Raw genomic sequence first — 16,554 nt, forward strand, 5'->3', positions numbered from 1 at the left:
GGAGGTGAGTTGTTCAGAACTTTTTCTCCGGAATTTTTTTTGAAATTAAAATCCTGAAACCGTAATGTAGACCATCTTTGATGATTTCAGGGATGAAGATTGGTAATTCTCTCCGATAATGTTTACAAATTCAAGTCCTAAAAGATAAAAAAGAGACTAATGGGCAGAGATAGAGTATGGGGCACACTCGCGGAAATTATTCAAAATTGAAATCCTAAATACGCCTTCGTCTGTCATACTTTGATGACATCAGTTGAAAACATGGATTTCAGGGACTTTCCCTGGAAAATTTTTCAAAATTGAGGTCTTAAATCGGAAATTTTAGACGATCTTTAATGAGAGTGAACATTGCGTTTGAGGGGTTCTCCCCGAAAATTTTTTGAAATTGAAATCACAAAAACGTAATTTCAGACTTAAGCTATCTTTGATAACCTGAAAGGAAGAAATGCAGATCAGGTAATCATCCTCGGCAATGTTTCGAAATTGATGTTCGAACTTCTAAAAATTGAATTTTAGACGAGGTCTTATAAATTTGTGACAGGATTCACGTTGGCGGAAAGCTCTCCCACAAAAAGGAGGCTCTCCCACAAAGTTTTTAAACTGATAACTTGGAAACGCTGTTTTAGACGTTTATAAATGTGTGCTACAGTCGGGAGTGTTCCCCTGGACTGCCGCGAAGTCAAAAAAGTAGAGGGTGTACAGGGATGGATACAAAGACAGTTTTTTCAGGGGCAATGGACAGTAAAAAGCAGGGCAGGACTGGACCCCTCAAAGGAGGGGCATTAAAATTTCTATTTGGGAGTTTTGGGGTATTTTTTTTGGGGGGGGGGTGTCTTTCTTAGGATTATAATCTTGTTAGAAGCTATCTTTTTTTTTTAATTGACCTTAAGAGAGGGAATTTTATTAAAAGAGAAGTGCAGGGTTTCTCTTTTAGTGAGATATGTAATGCTTTAAAATTTAGGGTGTCTGGAGCTCCCCCCGGAGGAAATTTTCAAAAAACGATGTAAAATTATGCATTTTGAAGCCTTATAAGGGGGAAATCGTCACTACAAAAATATTAAAAAATAAAATGGATCAAATAAGTTTTTTAAGGTATATACTTCAACTGAAAATTAAGATAACACACAGTAAAAATTGTTTTTGGGTCGACAAATCAATGGCTGCAGTCGACAGAGAGATAGAGCCACGGAGGAGAAAAGATAATACTTTGTTACCTCTGTTACATCGGCTTTCGGTGTTATTAGTCTTAGAACAACCCTCCAACAGTGGCGCTTTTTTTTTTTTTTTTTTTTTGGAGCACATTAAAAATTCTAGAAAACAAAGCTTTAAAAACGTGATTATACGCCGTATTTATTGACTTTTGGGTAAGAAATGGAGCTTCAGGGAGTGACCCCGATCTTTTTTTTTTTTCAATAGGTCGAAATCAATTATTCCTCCCCCTCCAAATTTTCGAAATTGAAGTTTCAAAGACGCCATTGTCGACATATTTTGAAGATTTTACGAAAAGGAGGTTCTGGAGCTCTTCCCTGAAATTTTTTTCGAAATTATGGTCCTTAAACAGAAGAAATATTTTGTATTCAGGGGCTATTCCGTTTTTTTTTTTGCAAGTGTGTTCTAAAGAACCTAATTTTATATAATTAGAGGAAGGTGGTTCGGGGACCCTAGCCCGTATATTCTCTTTAATTCACCTCTTAAAAACGCTATTGTAGTACCATATTTTGTAACCCAAGAGCCGGTAAGCTTTCGAAATTAAAGCTCCAAAAACGCAATTTTCGAACTTGCTGGGCATTTGGGGGTGTCCCCATAAAATTTTGCGGAATTGAAGATTTGGAAACGAAATTTAAGATGATACATAATGCTTTCGGTGTGCGTGTGTGTGGGGGGGGGGGGGGAGCTTCGGAGGAGTAGCATTTTGAAGACTTTCTTATTTACAGTCGAACTAGAAAAAAAGGAAAGGAATGGGGGAGGGGGGGGGGGGTAATTAACTGATCAATAAGAAGTAACTATTGAATATTTTTCATTCAAAGATTTTTTAAAAATAAATTAAGATTTTCCCCCGACAGTATTATTATTTTTCTTTTTTAATTGAAATCACTTTGTTTTCCCCAATACGTGTTATTCAATAATGAAGAACAGTTTTAAAAAACATTCAACTCAGCATTCTGGGGAGGACTGTGAGCCCCCCTTCTGTTTACACTGACTGAGACACTGCCCTCCAACCAAACAATCTTTAATAATTGCATAGAAATTTTGCAAAAGGAACCTGTAAAGATTTTATAACATTTCTACTTTTAACTGATTACATGACTGATGTCATTGATTTTCCTGCTTCTTTTGAACGAATTAAAATAATACTGATTACCGATACACAATTTATAACATTAAATATTTCATTATAATAAAAGGAAAATATGATTCTTTTGGATCTAAAATTATGTTTAAAAAATATGATTACCGTATCATAGTGTACATAAACATAAAAACGTAATATAATGTTATCTGAAAATAACGGAAAATCTATAAATAATTGTGAACGAATTTTACGAAATAAGTAAATGAGATGAAGTCAATAATGGCAATTGTGGAATCAGATAAGAGAAATTATGAATTATCAATATATGTACATAAGGATGCTTCTTTAAAAGGAAAAGCGGACATTTTCCTAAAAAATAAGTAAAAGGTTATCATAAAGTTTAAAGGAATAATTTAATAAATATCTTCACAATGATAAAAGTCGTCTCATTTCTTGACTTCACAGAGTTCATCAATAACTTTTTCATCGTAAATTGCAAAAAGTTTCTGTTATATCCTGTCTTTTCAAAATTCAAGCTGGCAAAAACGGACCCTTCAAGAAACTATTCGCCTACAACAGAGCATAAAAAATGTCCTTAAAGACCTGAGAAAATGGGGGAAGGGGGGCAGCCCGGATCTACGTAACCGCAGACGCCGCAGTACGGGGAGCGGGGCACACCGCAGAGGGACCCACGGCCCGAGAGACCAAAGAATCTTTGTTAAAATAAATAAAAGATGTGTGTTCAAATTTAAAAAGGTGAAAATATTTTCAACATTATTATAAAAATCAGGATATAAGCCCCTCATAACTGCTCAAAACCTTAAACAAATATTAAATAAAAATAAATTTAACATTTAAACAAATGAGCTCATAATTATGGTAGAAATATTGAAGCTTTCAAAAACAAACAACAATTACTCGTTTTTTAAAAATTAGCGATTAAAGGATTGCCGTAAATCTTATGCACTTCAGAATTTTCAGGTGTCAGGATAAGAGAGTAGAAAAATCGTCAAAGGGAAAAAAATATTTTTTAAGCGACAAAAAAAGTGGAGGGGGGAATCAGAGCAACGTGAAGTCTTCATGGGGGCGTCACGCCAGCGCCACGAAATTTGCAATTACTTCACTATAAGAGAATTATGAAACTTATGAAACTATTGAAATATTCCGCGGTGCTCCTGAATCATGAATAACACTAAAGGGCTGTGCAATGCTGTTATTTCAGTTTTATTAATCTTTCGCTGTTAGTTATGCTTAGTTATATCAGTGGCGAATCCAGGGAAGGAGCTACGTGTTTTTTGTGTGTGTGGCTGCAGCCTGCAGCCGCACTCCCCGCCCGCAAATTTGATGAAACCAAAGTTTTTGCTTTTCTTTTACTTCGTTGGAACCGACATCAAGACGATATAAAAAGAATTCGACCTCACCCCCCCCCCCCCCTCCTGGACTAAAACCTTTGCCTTACCACTGAGTTATAGAGTGAAGGGCGCCGTAGGAAGGTTAGAAAATCTTCTAACCACGGTAATAGACAAAAATTTAAATGGAAAGATTTATTAGTTTCAGTTGAGTGCAAGTCGGTGCTACTTATTGTTGTTTTTACGATTCGTAAATAGTACTATTAAAAAAATCCTATGAAGTAGTACAGTCGCCTTACTTGTTCATTTCACACAATAAATCTTATGGTAAATGGTGCCGTAATATCCAGTACAAAATCCTAAAAAAAAAAGACTTAGGCACCGGCGCACCGGGAATTTTCCCGGTATCCCGGCGGCCCAGTACGCCACTGGATATGTGAGAAGTTTTGGTAGACTGATTAACGATGAATGTATGTGAAATTCTGCAAAACTTATGAATTAAACATTTAAGAGCAGGAATCCGATAATTGTTTACTTTATTCATGGAAATACATGGCCAAAACTGTAACAAGTACAATGTGAAGTGCATCCACATTGCCAAGTGGAAGACAAAAAAGTAAGTAGAGGTTTTAATTGTAACACTCTGTTCAAAAATAAACAAAAGTAACATGGAAATGTTTAACCATCATAAAATATAACCTAATATTTTTATGGTCGGCCTCTAGCTTTAATAACAGCTTGACATCACGGGGCATTAAACAGATGAGTGATTGAATGTATTCTTTACTGAGTTCATGGTGCCAGACAGGAATTATTGATACCTTGAGTTTTGCAAGTGGTCATTCCTCCTGTTATGCTAATTTTATTCTGGGCTCACTACTTCAATTCCGATACTGGTGAACATATCACCCAGCCCTTCCATTTGCCTATAATTATCGGAGGTTGGCGAGAAAGGGGTGCAGCCCCCTAGTTTTAATATGTAAAGCTAATTAAATAAAGCAGTTCTAATTTGGTCAATCTAAATCTACACTTTTCAAACTTATACTTCGTAAGTCATGAAAGCCAGCCCGTCATTTTCCAGGGAAGATTTCGCATGGAAAAATCATTTTTACTTTCTATGCGAGGCTGCGGCTAGAAGGGGGCGGGGGCATCTTTTTATCACAAAGTAATTAGCTAACTTGTTTTTTTTAAGGAACTGGTTAATCAAGGTGTCATGCTAATGATCTACAAAACTATATAAATATACATATGTATAAAGATTTCCTTTACCTTGACATCGTAAAATGTGTCACCCCACTAAAATATTCCACCATAGGTGGTGGCACGGTGCCTACAATAGAAGCTAGTTGCTCAACGAGGAGACAATCAATGTTTTGTAGATTTTTATTTAATTTTACTAAGTGGCTAGTAAACCTGTGCTCCAGTTCAATCCCACCAAAAGTACTTATCCCCCTCCGTAACACATAAAAACGCCTAGTCGAGAGTCCCTTGCTGCTCACCGCTCCATTATACCGACTTCTTTTGTAAAATATGCATCTGTTTTGGAAAATAAATGACTTTATAAGTCAATTTCAATTGTCAGCTAAATAAACGAGAAAACACGAAATCTCACCAACACAATTTTTATTGTATCTGTTAAGTTAAATTTTCTTAGTTTACTTTTGCATTACTTTTTCTTTTCTAGTTTCATGTTTTCAATATTTAATACTGAGAGTACTTTCCAGAATTTCTTAGAATAAACATTTTTTCCTGCTGGAAGCACCACTCAAATTTGCTGCCCCCCCCCTCCCCCTGAAGTTGCCGCTTGGGGCAAGAACCCCGGCTTGCCCTCCCCTCCTCCCTGTAGATTTGGTTCTGATTAAGTTAATGAAATTTAAAAATGTGTATTTACATTACATACCTATTTTTCATAATCACTATAATTTTATAACAATTTTAATTGATGTCCTACTGACTGATTCCATTATTTGCATCGAATATTTTGAGCATTGGTTGTTTAATCTTAAAACACCAATTTTTTAAAATAATATTGAAACCAATAAATTGACTGATAAGCTTAGGAGGAAAAAAAACTAATGAGAAATAAGCATTTTGCACCGAAACAAATGATAGTTAAATCATCAAAGACATTTAGTTAAAACCCGTGCCCAAAAAAGAATCAAAACTGTTAAAATCAGGATTTTACAAGGTAGAAGTGACTCCTGCGATGGTTGAAGTTTGTTAAAATATAACCTATGTTACCCAGGCCACAATAACAGTGGCGCCGACTCCATAGGGCTTCAGGGGGCCCGAGCCCCCTCAATAGTTTGTTTTGGGGGGCAAAGCCCCCTCAATAATTTAAGAACATTATTTGTCATATTATGGTTTTCTAAAATCACAAAATTATGTTAGTATTTTTTACTTTCTTTGTATGAAGATAGTTACATAGTATATTTATTCAGTAATGAGTTAAAACAAATAACTATTGCGGTAGTAAGCAGGTTAATTGAAAACGAGTGGTGTGAATAATAATAGTGTTACGGTGCTGAGAGCACTCAAAGAATTTGTCCTAGTGCGTGAACCTTCGAGTGAAATCTGTCGCCGGCGTCGCTCTCATCTAATTGTTGCTGATCTGGAAAATATATCAGGGTTTGATTTGTACATTAAATGGTTTTCTTCAATTATTAGAGTTAATAAAGTAATCTGCATTAACTTTTTAACTCTATTAACGCATTAATTTTGAGACATTATTTTTATTTAATGAACTCTGAGCCTTATTCAAAGCAAGCTTAAATTAGTTATTTCACTTATAGTAATCAAAGTGTGACAGCAATCTTTTATGCTTTATTCTTTTAATGATAGTTTAGATTTATTTAAATATTTCAATCTTTTCAGAGCTATATATTCACTGCTTTGTAATAGATTAAAAGCATAATTATTACTGTAAATTAAATTAGCTTTCAACGAAAATACCATGCCTGTTTTTTTTTTTTTCAAAGCCAAAAAAATTGTCCTCTTGTCAAGTTTCTCAGAGTGTCAATTTACTGAGAGTCGAGTTTTTGGGGTTCTAATGTTGATCATATGACTCTAAAATGCTTAAAAAACTTTAAAACTCACTATTTTTTTTAATCTCAAATTTAGAAAATTTCCCCTGGCGAGGCCCCCGTTATGGCACCCTCCCCCCAATAGTTGTTATAAATCGGTGCCACTGATGGGAGTGCCTTTCTATGCAAATCAAGTGCACTACCTTGTATAGTGCTGTAGCCTAGCTATGGCACTGCACGGCTCCCTACAAAATGGAACTGTAAAATTGTCCCTCACTTTAAGGCAAGTGACATAATCTAATTGAAGCAGAAAATTTGTGTACCAATTTTTAGATTGTTTTACTTTGAAAACGCCATGTCACATATTGTTTGTATAAATTATACACACCAGAAAATATGTAAGTTGGCATTTTCAAGGCACAAAAATCTGATTTTTTTTTTGGGGGGGGGGTCTGTGCTTTAACATGCTCCCTAGACCCCGGTGACATCCGGCCTCCCCAATAATTTTTCCAAGTCGGCGCCCCTGCACAATAACGAATCAATCGACACCTTATTCATCAAAATCAGATGAATAGTTTTGGTGCTATGGAGGAACATATGTAAATACGAACATACATACATAGGCTGCTAAAATAATAACCCTTCCTTTTTGGCTTTGCGATAGTAGCCTAATAATTAATTTCTAATGTAAGTTCACAAACATCCTATATGCTTGAGGATATATTTCTGAAAAAAAAAAAAAAACAATTCTGAAATTTTACTGAATTTGTGTAAGATTCAATCGATAAATTATCTAAAAGTAAAAATAAAAAAAAAATAAAAAATACACAATTTTTTTTTTTTTTTACAGCCTGATGGCAAATCTTTTTTATCATCATTTATCCCACCATTAGAAATTATTCATATTTTTCCATATGTTGTCCTCAGCACCAACCAAACATTTAATTCACCTGTAAATTCAGTTTAACTGATTTCAAAGTGGCTATTTAGTATTAGATTCACCCTATTTGTTTTGTTTTTTCTCCCCCTTGAAACTCTACTTACAAAGTTAGAGGAAGACGTGTAACAGCAACCCTGGCTCGGGAAAAATCACAGATCTGTCACTGATTAGCTGTAGTAAAGTAAACCTTAGGCGTTTTAGAATTACAGGCCCTTTAAATGCCAAACTAGAAATTAATATATTTTGTTAAAATTAAACATTAATAAATTAGAATTTCATTACAAAGATCAACAAACCTAAACACAAAAATAGGGTGCACTCCTTTGATTATAAATTAAAGAGAGAGACATGTTTTCAAAAACAAATATTTTTATTCTTGAAATGTGGCACGTTTCAGTATATACATCTGTTAAAACAATGTTAAAAAAGCGATTTTGTAAACAATATAACAAAGGGACTTTTAAAGAACATTAAGAGAGTCCGTATGTGAAAATAATAAAAGAGGATTTTTTTTTTCAATGGATTTTTAACTTAAAAAGATTCATACAATGCCTTCAAATTGCAAATCAAGGCCAGCTTGATAGGAAATTTCCTTTACTGATAGGCAGAATTTTCAACCATACATAAAAACATCATACTCTGAGAGGTAGAGAGGATAAAAACAATCCAGTTTTGGGCGCAATTATAACCAAGCAATAAACAGAAATAACAAAATAGAGGAAATTTTCATAAGAATTATGAAATAACAAAGCAAAACAAATTATTTTGATCAGGCTGTACCAGCAGCTTTAAGAAAATTTGCTCATGCTAAAAGATTAGAGACAATCCTTAAGCTGAAGCTCAGTTTTGCCACACATTCAACATATTGACTAGCAATTTTATCTTTCAGTTGCAAATCATTTCTTTCATACTCTCCAGAAGTGACTTGGATACCTTTCTTTCTCTGCTCGTAGAGCGCTTATGATGGAGTCCTGATTGAAAAGAAATAATGCAATGGTTAGGAAATTTAAATTATGTATATAATAATGCAACTAATAAGCAATTGTTATAATTCATTTAAGTAAATGCCATATACTTCTTGAAATATTTTTGTTTCTAACGTCAAAACTGAAGAAAACAAGTATTAACAGTAAATTCAACTTCAAACAGAATGGGCGCAGTTTAAGAAAATTACTTTCTTCTAGAATTGAGTGCAATTGTATTTACAGGGCCATAGCAGATAGTCAGGTTCTAGGTTGTAGTTAAACCAGTCAGTTCTGGGGAAAAAGTGCTCTCAAGATTTTAAGTTTAGCTAACTAGCTTTGCAATCAGGGGTCTGCCCAGGATTTTTCACAAGGTACGTTTTTTTGTGAAAAATCAAATAGCTTTACCAAAATAAAAAAAATGTAAAAACGAAATTTTATAATTTTGCTGGCGCAAATCCTGCATCATTAAAACTTAAACTTGAGTGTTTTACTCTTTTCTGTTGAGAAAATCATTATTGGTTGTTTTGCTAGTATTGGGGGGGGGGGGGGCATCGCTCTCTGGGAGATGGGCACCCCTCAAGAATCAGTATTTATATACCATCCTACATTGTGTAAGGAACACTAGAAATGTTGTATGTATAGTACTCAAAATAATTGTAACAAAAAAAAAAAAAAAAATCAGGCAAGGATTCAGCATTTAACTTTTTAGCCCAAGACACTCTAAAAGAGGACAGAATTTCGTTTAAAACTTTTAAATTCCGTGAATTTAATAAAAAATAAAGATATATTTTGTTTGTTTACCTCTTAACAAAGCGAACTAAACATCAAAAAGTCAAAAAATCCCATCCCCATAGCAGATGCAAAGAGATCACAATCCTCAAAGTGATGACATCAAAAGTAATTTGTAAAAGAAATTTTTTTGTTAAAATTAGTTTAGAACTGCATTTAAGAGGCCTATGATAAGCATATCATTAATATCTATCGGCACATTGAAGCAATAATAAAATTAAACCATCGATTCAACATTTTACTTTTTGACTCATACTAGAAAATAAAATTTCGCTATAAAAACTTGAAATAAGCATTGTAACGAAAATAAAGATACATTTCATTTATTTGTACCTTAATAATGCGAAGTTAGCTTGAAAAAAGAATAAAATATAATTCTCATATCGGATGTAAAAAGATAGCACTTTTCAAAATGTAGGCATCTAAAGAAAAAAACCGTAAATAAAGGAATTAATTTAAAGTTAATTATCCTTGTTAGCATCGAAAAATCAAACCCATTTAATTTTCTACCAAAATAACAGGTACAGCACCGCAGATAAGCAAATATTGCAAAGCAGGTGAGAATATTTGCTAATCAAGCCACTATAAAAGTTTAAAACCAGACACTAAGCAGCGATAATTCTGAAGCGATCACATTTTTTCCCCACCAGTACTATTCCTTTGCAGTTCTAAGTTCATTTTGCTGATATATATTATTATTGTTTATTAAATAATGAGCAGGGAGAAAAGTGCTTAGGATGCTGCCTTTTCACAGCAGAGAAGTTTGCAACAACACCCGCTGCAAAATAGCTATGATAAAACAAACAAGCAAAATTATTTAAAACCAAACTGACTTTCAGCAGTTAATTTCTTTCAAAGAAACAAACAAGCATTATATTTATTTGGCAGTAGTAGTTATTTATCGCTTGCAGGACTGCACAAGGGTGCCGATTTTTTTTTTTTTTTTGCAAAATTAGCAGATTTTGTATAAGCTCATCCCTCTAATTTAACTTTTAAAAAGGTTTAAAAAATTATTGTTTTTATACACGGGAAATATGCATTATTTTGATTTCAGATTTGCTCTTTCAATAAACAATTTGTGAAAGTTGTTTTTGTTTATCAGAATTTTTTGAAGGGTCTGTTTCGGTTGATCGGGATTTTGTGAAATGTCCGTTTTGGTTGAATGGATTTTTGTGAAGGGTCCGTTAACGGACCAAAATTTCCTTTGGCCAGACCCCTGGTAATTTAGCATTTTCAACCACTTAACTGTAAACTTTCCAGCTGTCCAGACAGCCATGGTTCAGTCCTACATTCAGATTATTTTTTCAAACTAATCATTCAAATAAAATTTTTATAAAACGGGGAAATTCATAAAGAATATGTATCCACTCATTGTTAATTTAATGAAAACATGTAAAAGATAATGGATGGGCAATTATTTAGATTTTTATGCTGTGTCTTAATATGAAATAATTATAGTAAAAAATATAGTATTTTGAAGTGTTCAAAATGTTTTAGTTGATTAATTAATTTTTTAATAATTTGATTCAAAACACAGAAGGGGATTATCCTTCAGACTGAACCCAAACTATCTGCTATTTTGGAAACTCCCTACCATTTGCACTGGTAAGTCATTGAAAAGACTGGTGAAACCTAAGCACTAAATACAGTAGACCCTCGTTTTACGCAGTTTGAGATTTGACAGCTTTATTTTATTTTACGCGGATGAGTTTCGGTTTTACGCGGATGCTGCAAAGCAAACAGATAAAATTTTTCCCTCTTTCCAAGTCCGAACTCCTAAAGATTGCAGATTACGCTTAATCAACTACATTTTGGCAAACTAATAATCAAGCTTGGGCCACTGGACACATTTTATGCAATTGGTTCCAGAACTCTTTCCAGAAGTAAATTTTTTAGACTCACACAGTTCAGAACCCACTGGAAGAAGAGCTAGGAGTGACATAAGAGGTCAAAACCAATGATGATACTGACATCGGTGACACACAACCAAAAACATTCATGTTGAAAATTTTGAGCCATTCCTAGACAATAGAAATGATCTTTCTGATTTGTTAGTGAAGGAAGATTCTATCATGGAAATGACGCAAGTGATTATGGATGCGTTAATGCTCTGTAAAGATAATTACAGAGAAAAATTCTTAATGACTGCCAAAAGACTATCATAGACAGTTCTTCTTTATAAACAGAACACAGAATTAATTTATGTTTTCTTTATAGATGTTATGCATATAAGTCGATATAAGTACACATTAAACTTATTATATAAATAGTCATCACTAGAATGAAGTATTTTGTTACCTGCGGAACGAAACCCCTATTTTAACACTAGTATTAGGTCTCAATTAACATGGTTTCAATTTACGCGGCATTTCTGTGGAACATAACCACTGCGTAAAACGAGGGTCTACTGTATATACAGCACTTTAGTATTTTTTAATACAACTAAATCTATCCCAAAGTAAGTTTCTCAAGTCACACTTTCCATTATTGCACATTAAATAAAAAATATTGATTAAACAGTATATGTGAGACATACATACATTAACAACTAGTATAAAAATGATGAATCCTGTTTACAAGGGATTTTAACCTCATAAAACTAACTTCATATTGCCACCTCAGATCAACACTAAGACATCTAATCCAAGGATCCTACTGTTGCTCTGAAGCGACAATATATATATAAATATTTTTTTTAAATCAAGATAAATACTATTGTTCAGTAAATCACTTCAGAAACTTAAAATATTTTATTATAGAAAAAACTATATGATGAAAATTTTACCTTAAACAATTAGTGTTAGTAAGGAAAATAAATTGTATAAAAACAATTTTATATAATTCTTCCTCGGACTTTTAATTCTATAAAAGGGACTGTTGTTAGTCTAAACTAAAAGCAGATGAATAGGTTGAATATATGTTACATTTCTAGTTTGAATTCAGCTGGTCAGTCAATAACAGTTGATTTTCTTGATGCAGAGTTCAAATAATGCTTATTAATTCATTGTGTGGCTTAGTAGTGATAGTATTTTACCCATCAAAAAAAGAAAAGAAAAAAGATTGATCAACATACAATATTTTGCTTTGTCCTATAATTTGAAAACAGCCAAAGTTGTTTGCTCAAGCCACTGTTAACTTCTGATTAACCCTTAAGACAGTCATGACATTTTGCCATGTGTTGTTTAAATGTTAATACCATCTAGAAAGCATGGGTTTGTCAACAGTGGTGCCATTTATTTGTCAGAAACAATATTGTTCGAACAGTAACGTGTCACATGATGTGTTATTTTTAAGTTCTAAATAAATCTTTCAGTTTCGTTCAGACAGAAAACATGAAAATGTTGAGCAAACTTTCTGAATAAAAAAGGAACAAAAATAATCACTAAGCATTATCTTCACAGTTGCTGAATACGAATAAGAGTAACAAAATCAATTAAACTAAAAACTCATCAATTCAGAAACCAAGTAACCAGAATTTTTACCTTAGGGCTTTTTTTTTCCTGCTTCCTTCAAGGAGATAAAAAGCAGGAAATTTTTTTCCAAACTAAAAGATACCACTTTGATATTTTCCTTCACCAACCAATAAATTATTTTTATTGAAGTAATCTTATTTAACTCATTATATCCCCCCCCCCCCTCACAAAAAAAAATATAAGCAGTAACAGAATAAATTTAGAGCTTCTGAGGCAAACAAAAACATGAATTTTTTAAAAACGTGGGTCAAATGGCAAAGATAATCTTAGGATGCATCTCAAGCAAAATCATCCCAGTCAGATAACTTTTGTTATTAACTTTTAAAAGGAATCACAATTAGAATAAGGTTAACTTTTGGTTGTTAGGAAGACATGCTAAATAAAGATTACCTTACTAGAGAGACGAGAATCCAACTCTTTCAATTGCTCATCAAGACTCTTCTTCGAAGCTGTAACCGATTCTGTTACAGGAGAAGATTGAGATGGCAAAGCAGAACTGGAGGATTCACTTGATATGCTCAGACCAGAGTTTCCTATATGCAAATAAACTCAAAATTATGAAAACTCAAGACACACACACACACACATATATATATATATATATACTAGAGGACCCGACAGACGTTCTGTTTAAACTTTGTAAATTGAAAAGTTAAAAAAATTTAATAAACTATCAAGTGTTTGAACTGTTTTGTTGAAAAAAATAAGTAAACAGAAAATGATTCAAGCTGCTTGGTGTCAGAATGCATATATTTATTGCAACTTGATTTATTTAATGCCCACTGAGCAGTTGTTTTATTAACTATTTTTTCTCCCGTACGTGATGGCTTGTTCTTTCAGCCATACTCAAAGCATAAAAAGCGTCCTCAGATATTAAGTGTAAAAAACTAACTACCCACCTTGAACAAACGGGAAATCCGCTGCAACATCTCCCATATGAAAAAGAATAAAACTATGGAAGGGATATCGTTTAAAAAAGTGATAAAGGTAAAAACAGTTCTCTGAATAAGCAAAAATCAACCCCCCCCCCTCCCAACGTAAAAGAAACATTCTTCAACAAAAATGACTAAAAACTCTTTAAAAACAAAAAAGCAATTATTTGCAGATTGAAATATTTCACCAAATAAACAAAAAATAAAATACATTACTTTAACGGTAGCTTTAAAATGCAAACAAATGATCTCGCAACTCTATTGTTTGTAGCCAAAGTCGCCAAGTCACTACGTTACTGTAATCCAGCCGATCAGTGAGTGAAGCCAACTCCAACCGATTAGCAGTCCGACATTTGAACGAAAACTTTTAAAACTTCATATCTTGCCTAATTTATTCTTTCCGCCAAAGATAAAGATCTTCCACTGCACTGATGTTTTGTGTACAGAACTACATTGTTATAATTTATCTGGACGAAAATAGAATTTGTTTCGTCTTTAAATTCCATCATCTTTTCCTTTAATAATGTACTGATTAGTTTGATAATCCTTAAAGTATTCTTGACATTGGTGCCACAATTCAGATGGATTTGAGCCGAGAAACAAATGTTTCCAGGTACTGTACTTTCTGATCATTTGGTTAGGAAAATCTAAAGCACTGATCCGGTCATATGATTCAACTACGACGACGGAACACACGTTTTGCATGAACCTTCCGGTACTTTACTTTAAAACATATTTCGGGATCTAAAATCATAGCTTTCAAGAGATAAAGGCTTCACACTCTCACTCTATATGTTTTATCTATTCTCAATTGACATATAACAGTAGGAAATTTCATTACAAAAAGCAGAGCTGGCTTTCTTATTGTCCTTTGGCAACGGGTTAAATATTTATTTAAGTTCTCGCTCAACAATAGGTTAAAATAAATATCATTTGAGAGATATAACCATCCAATGATTAAATTAATTAATTAATTAACAAAAACGTTTCCGATTCGATCCATCACGCTTCGAAACCGTGCTTGCCACAACTTAATTACACACAAAAAATTTGATCAAAATCGGTCCAGCCGTTTAAAAGCCTTATGGTGACAAACGTCCGCACAAAAGGTTTTTATATATTAAGATACTAATAAACAAAATTTATGGATGAAGGAGAAATTAGAATAAAAATGAATGGTAGCAACAGCATGTTTAACTGGATTTATGTCATTGTCCCCCCTCTCGTTTAAATGGGGTAATATTTGTTACTTCTGGTTCTAATAGCAAATTGTCTGAATAAATGGCTTCTAAGAAAGCACAATACTTACAACAAACATGTCAATAAGGGACATGAATGCTTCAGTGCAAATAAACTTTTAACATGATGTGAGAGCACATGATCCAAGAGCTGTTGAGACAAGGGTTGTCTCACTCCTTTCATATCCTGCAGGCCTTCACTCCTGCATCAATGAGGGTCTCTCTCTCTATCTCTTTAAGGGATTTGTCAAGCAGCAATATGTCTCACAACCTTGAATTCCATTGGTAAAGCATCCAAAGGCATACCATATATCTTCCAAGTTCCTGTCTTAGCACAGTTGATTTACCAGTTGACCAACTATGCCACATCAATTTCTTATTGCTAAAATGATATACCAATTTCCTAGAGCCATCACACTGTTATGACAAACATCTATGTGCCTGCTGCACAATCCACTTGCTCTAAATGCAGCTCATAGACTATTAACTATACTGTTTGCATTGAATTCCAGAGGAACACACCTGTAATTTGGCATCCTTCTTTCAGTTTAAGTGAGATGATCTAAATCAGTGCTTCTCAACCGGTGTGCCTCAGCACACTGGTGTGCCACAGTGTTTTTAGAGTTGTAGAAAAAGGAAGAAAAGTGATGTATCTTACCTGCGCAAGAGATGAGATGTAATGAAGGCAGTTTAATTAATGGCCAAATTACATTGAAAACTGCATGCCAAAGGGAAAGCTTTTTTATTTTTTTTTATTTTACCAGCCTGTAAAGAAAGTGTACGGGGAAGGTTGAAACGGTAGGTTCCAATGCAGTGAATGAGGTGGTTGGAGTGAAAATTCTAGACGATGTTATCTGGTGACGAATGACTGACATGAAGGGTGATATTTAAAAAAACATTGATTGCTAAACTAGAAATAGCTGGAAAATTTTCATTTCATGTTGATGAATCAACAGACATAAAAGGTGCATTACTCTTCTAATCAGCACAGATCAAGATCATTATATTTTTTGCAAAGAAATTTCTGAGTTTGAAACTCGTGCGGGCAGATCACCATTCCCTGCCTCTTCAAGCGGAGGTTCACTGGCATTTGAGATGTAAGGTCCAGCCAAGAATTTTTGAGTTAGGAGACAAGGGACACACATTTCTGATGTTTTTACAATGAAACAAAACATACCAGTTTGTTGAAATATTTTCTGAGAAAACATGGCTGGTGTTTTTGAGAATCTTAATGAACTGAATCGAAAAATTTAAGGACGCGGTGTGATTGTGTTTATATTTATGGACAAGGTAACAGGGTTCAATTAAAGAATTCAGTTCTGATGAGAGAAATTAGATCATGGCTCACTGAACATGGTCAAACACACCAGCTCCACACATTCTGAAAGTAAAGCTTAATGTGATGGCGGAACATCTGGCCATGATTCAGAACAAAGCTTGAAGATTACTTCAAGTTGACTGGCATTGAACAACATGAATAGGTTCGTGATCCATCAACACATGAGCAAAAAACTTTCTTTGAAGGCACGAGAAAAACTTTTAGACCTCAGGA

The 16,554-nt window shown here is 33.8% G+C and overlaps 1 protein-coding gene across 1 annotated transcript in view; it reads right to left on the bottom strand.

The window, feature by feature from the left end:
* Positions 1 to 7,956: 7,956 nt before the first annotated feature.
* Positions 7,957 to 16,554, bottom strand: part of LOC129221915 (angiomotin-like) — a 33,584-nt gene continuing 24,986 nt past the window's right edge. Inside the window, 2 exon segments of the mRNA XM_054856292.1 lie at positions 7,957 to 8,576; positions 13,228 to 13,365. Of these exon segments, the coding sequence (XP_054712267.1) occupies positions 8,491 to 8,576; positions 13,228 to 13,365 (224 nt within the window). The 3' untranslated portion in view covers positions 7,957 to 8,490.

This window comes from Uloborus diversus, chromosome 5 (genome assembly GCF_026930045.1).
Source record: "Uloborus diversus isolate 005 chromosome 5, Udiv.v.3.1, whole genome shotgun sequence".
In the NCBI taxonomy this organism is placed as follows: Eukaryota; Metazoa; Arthropoda; class Arachnida; order Araneae; family Uloboridae; genus Uloborus; species Uloborus diversus.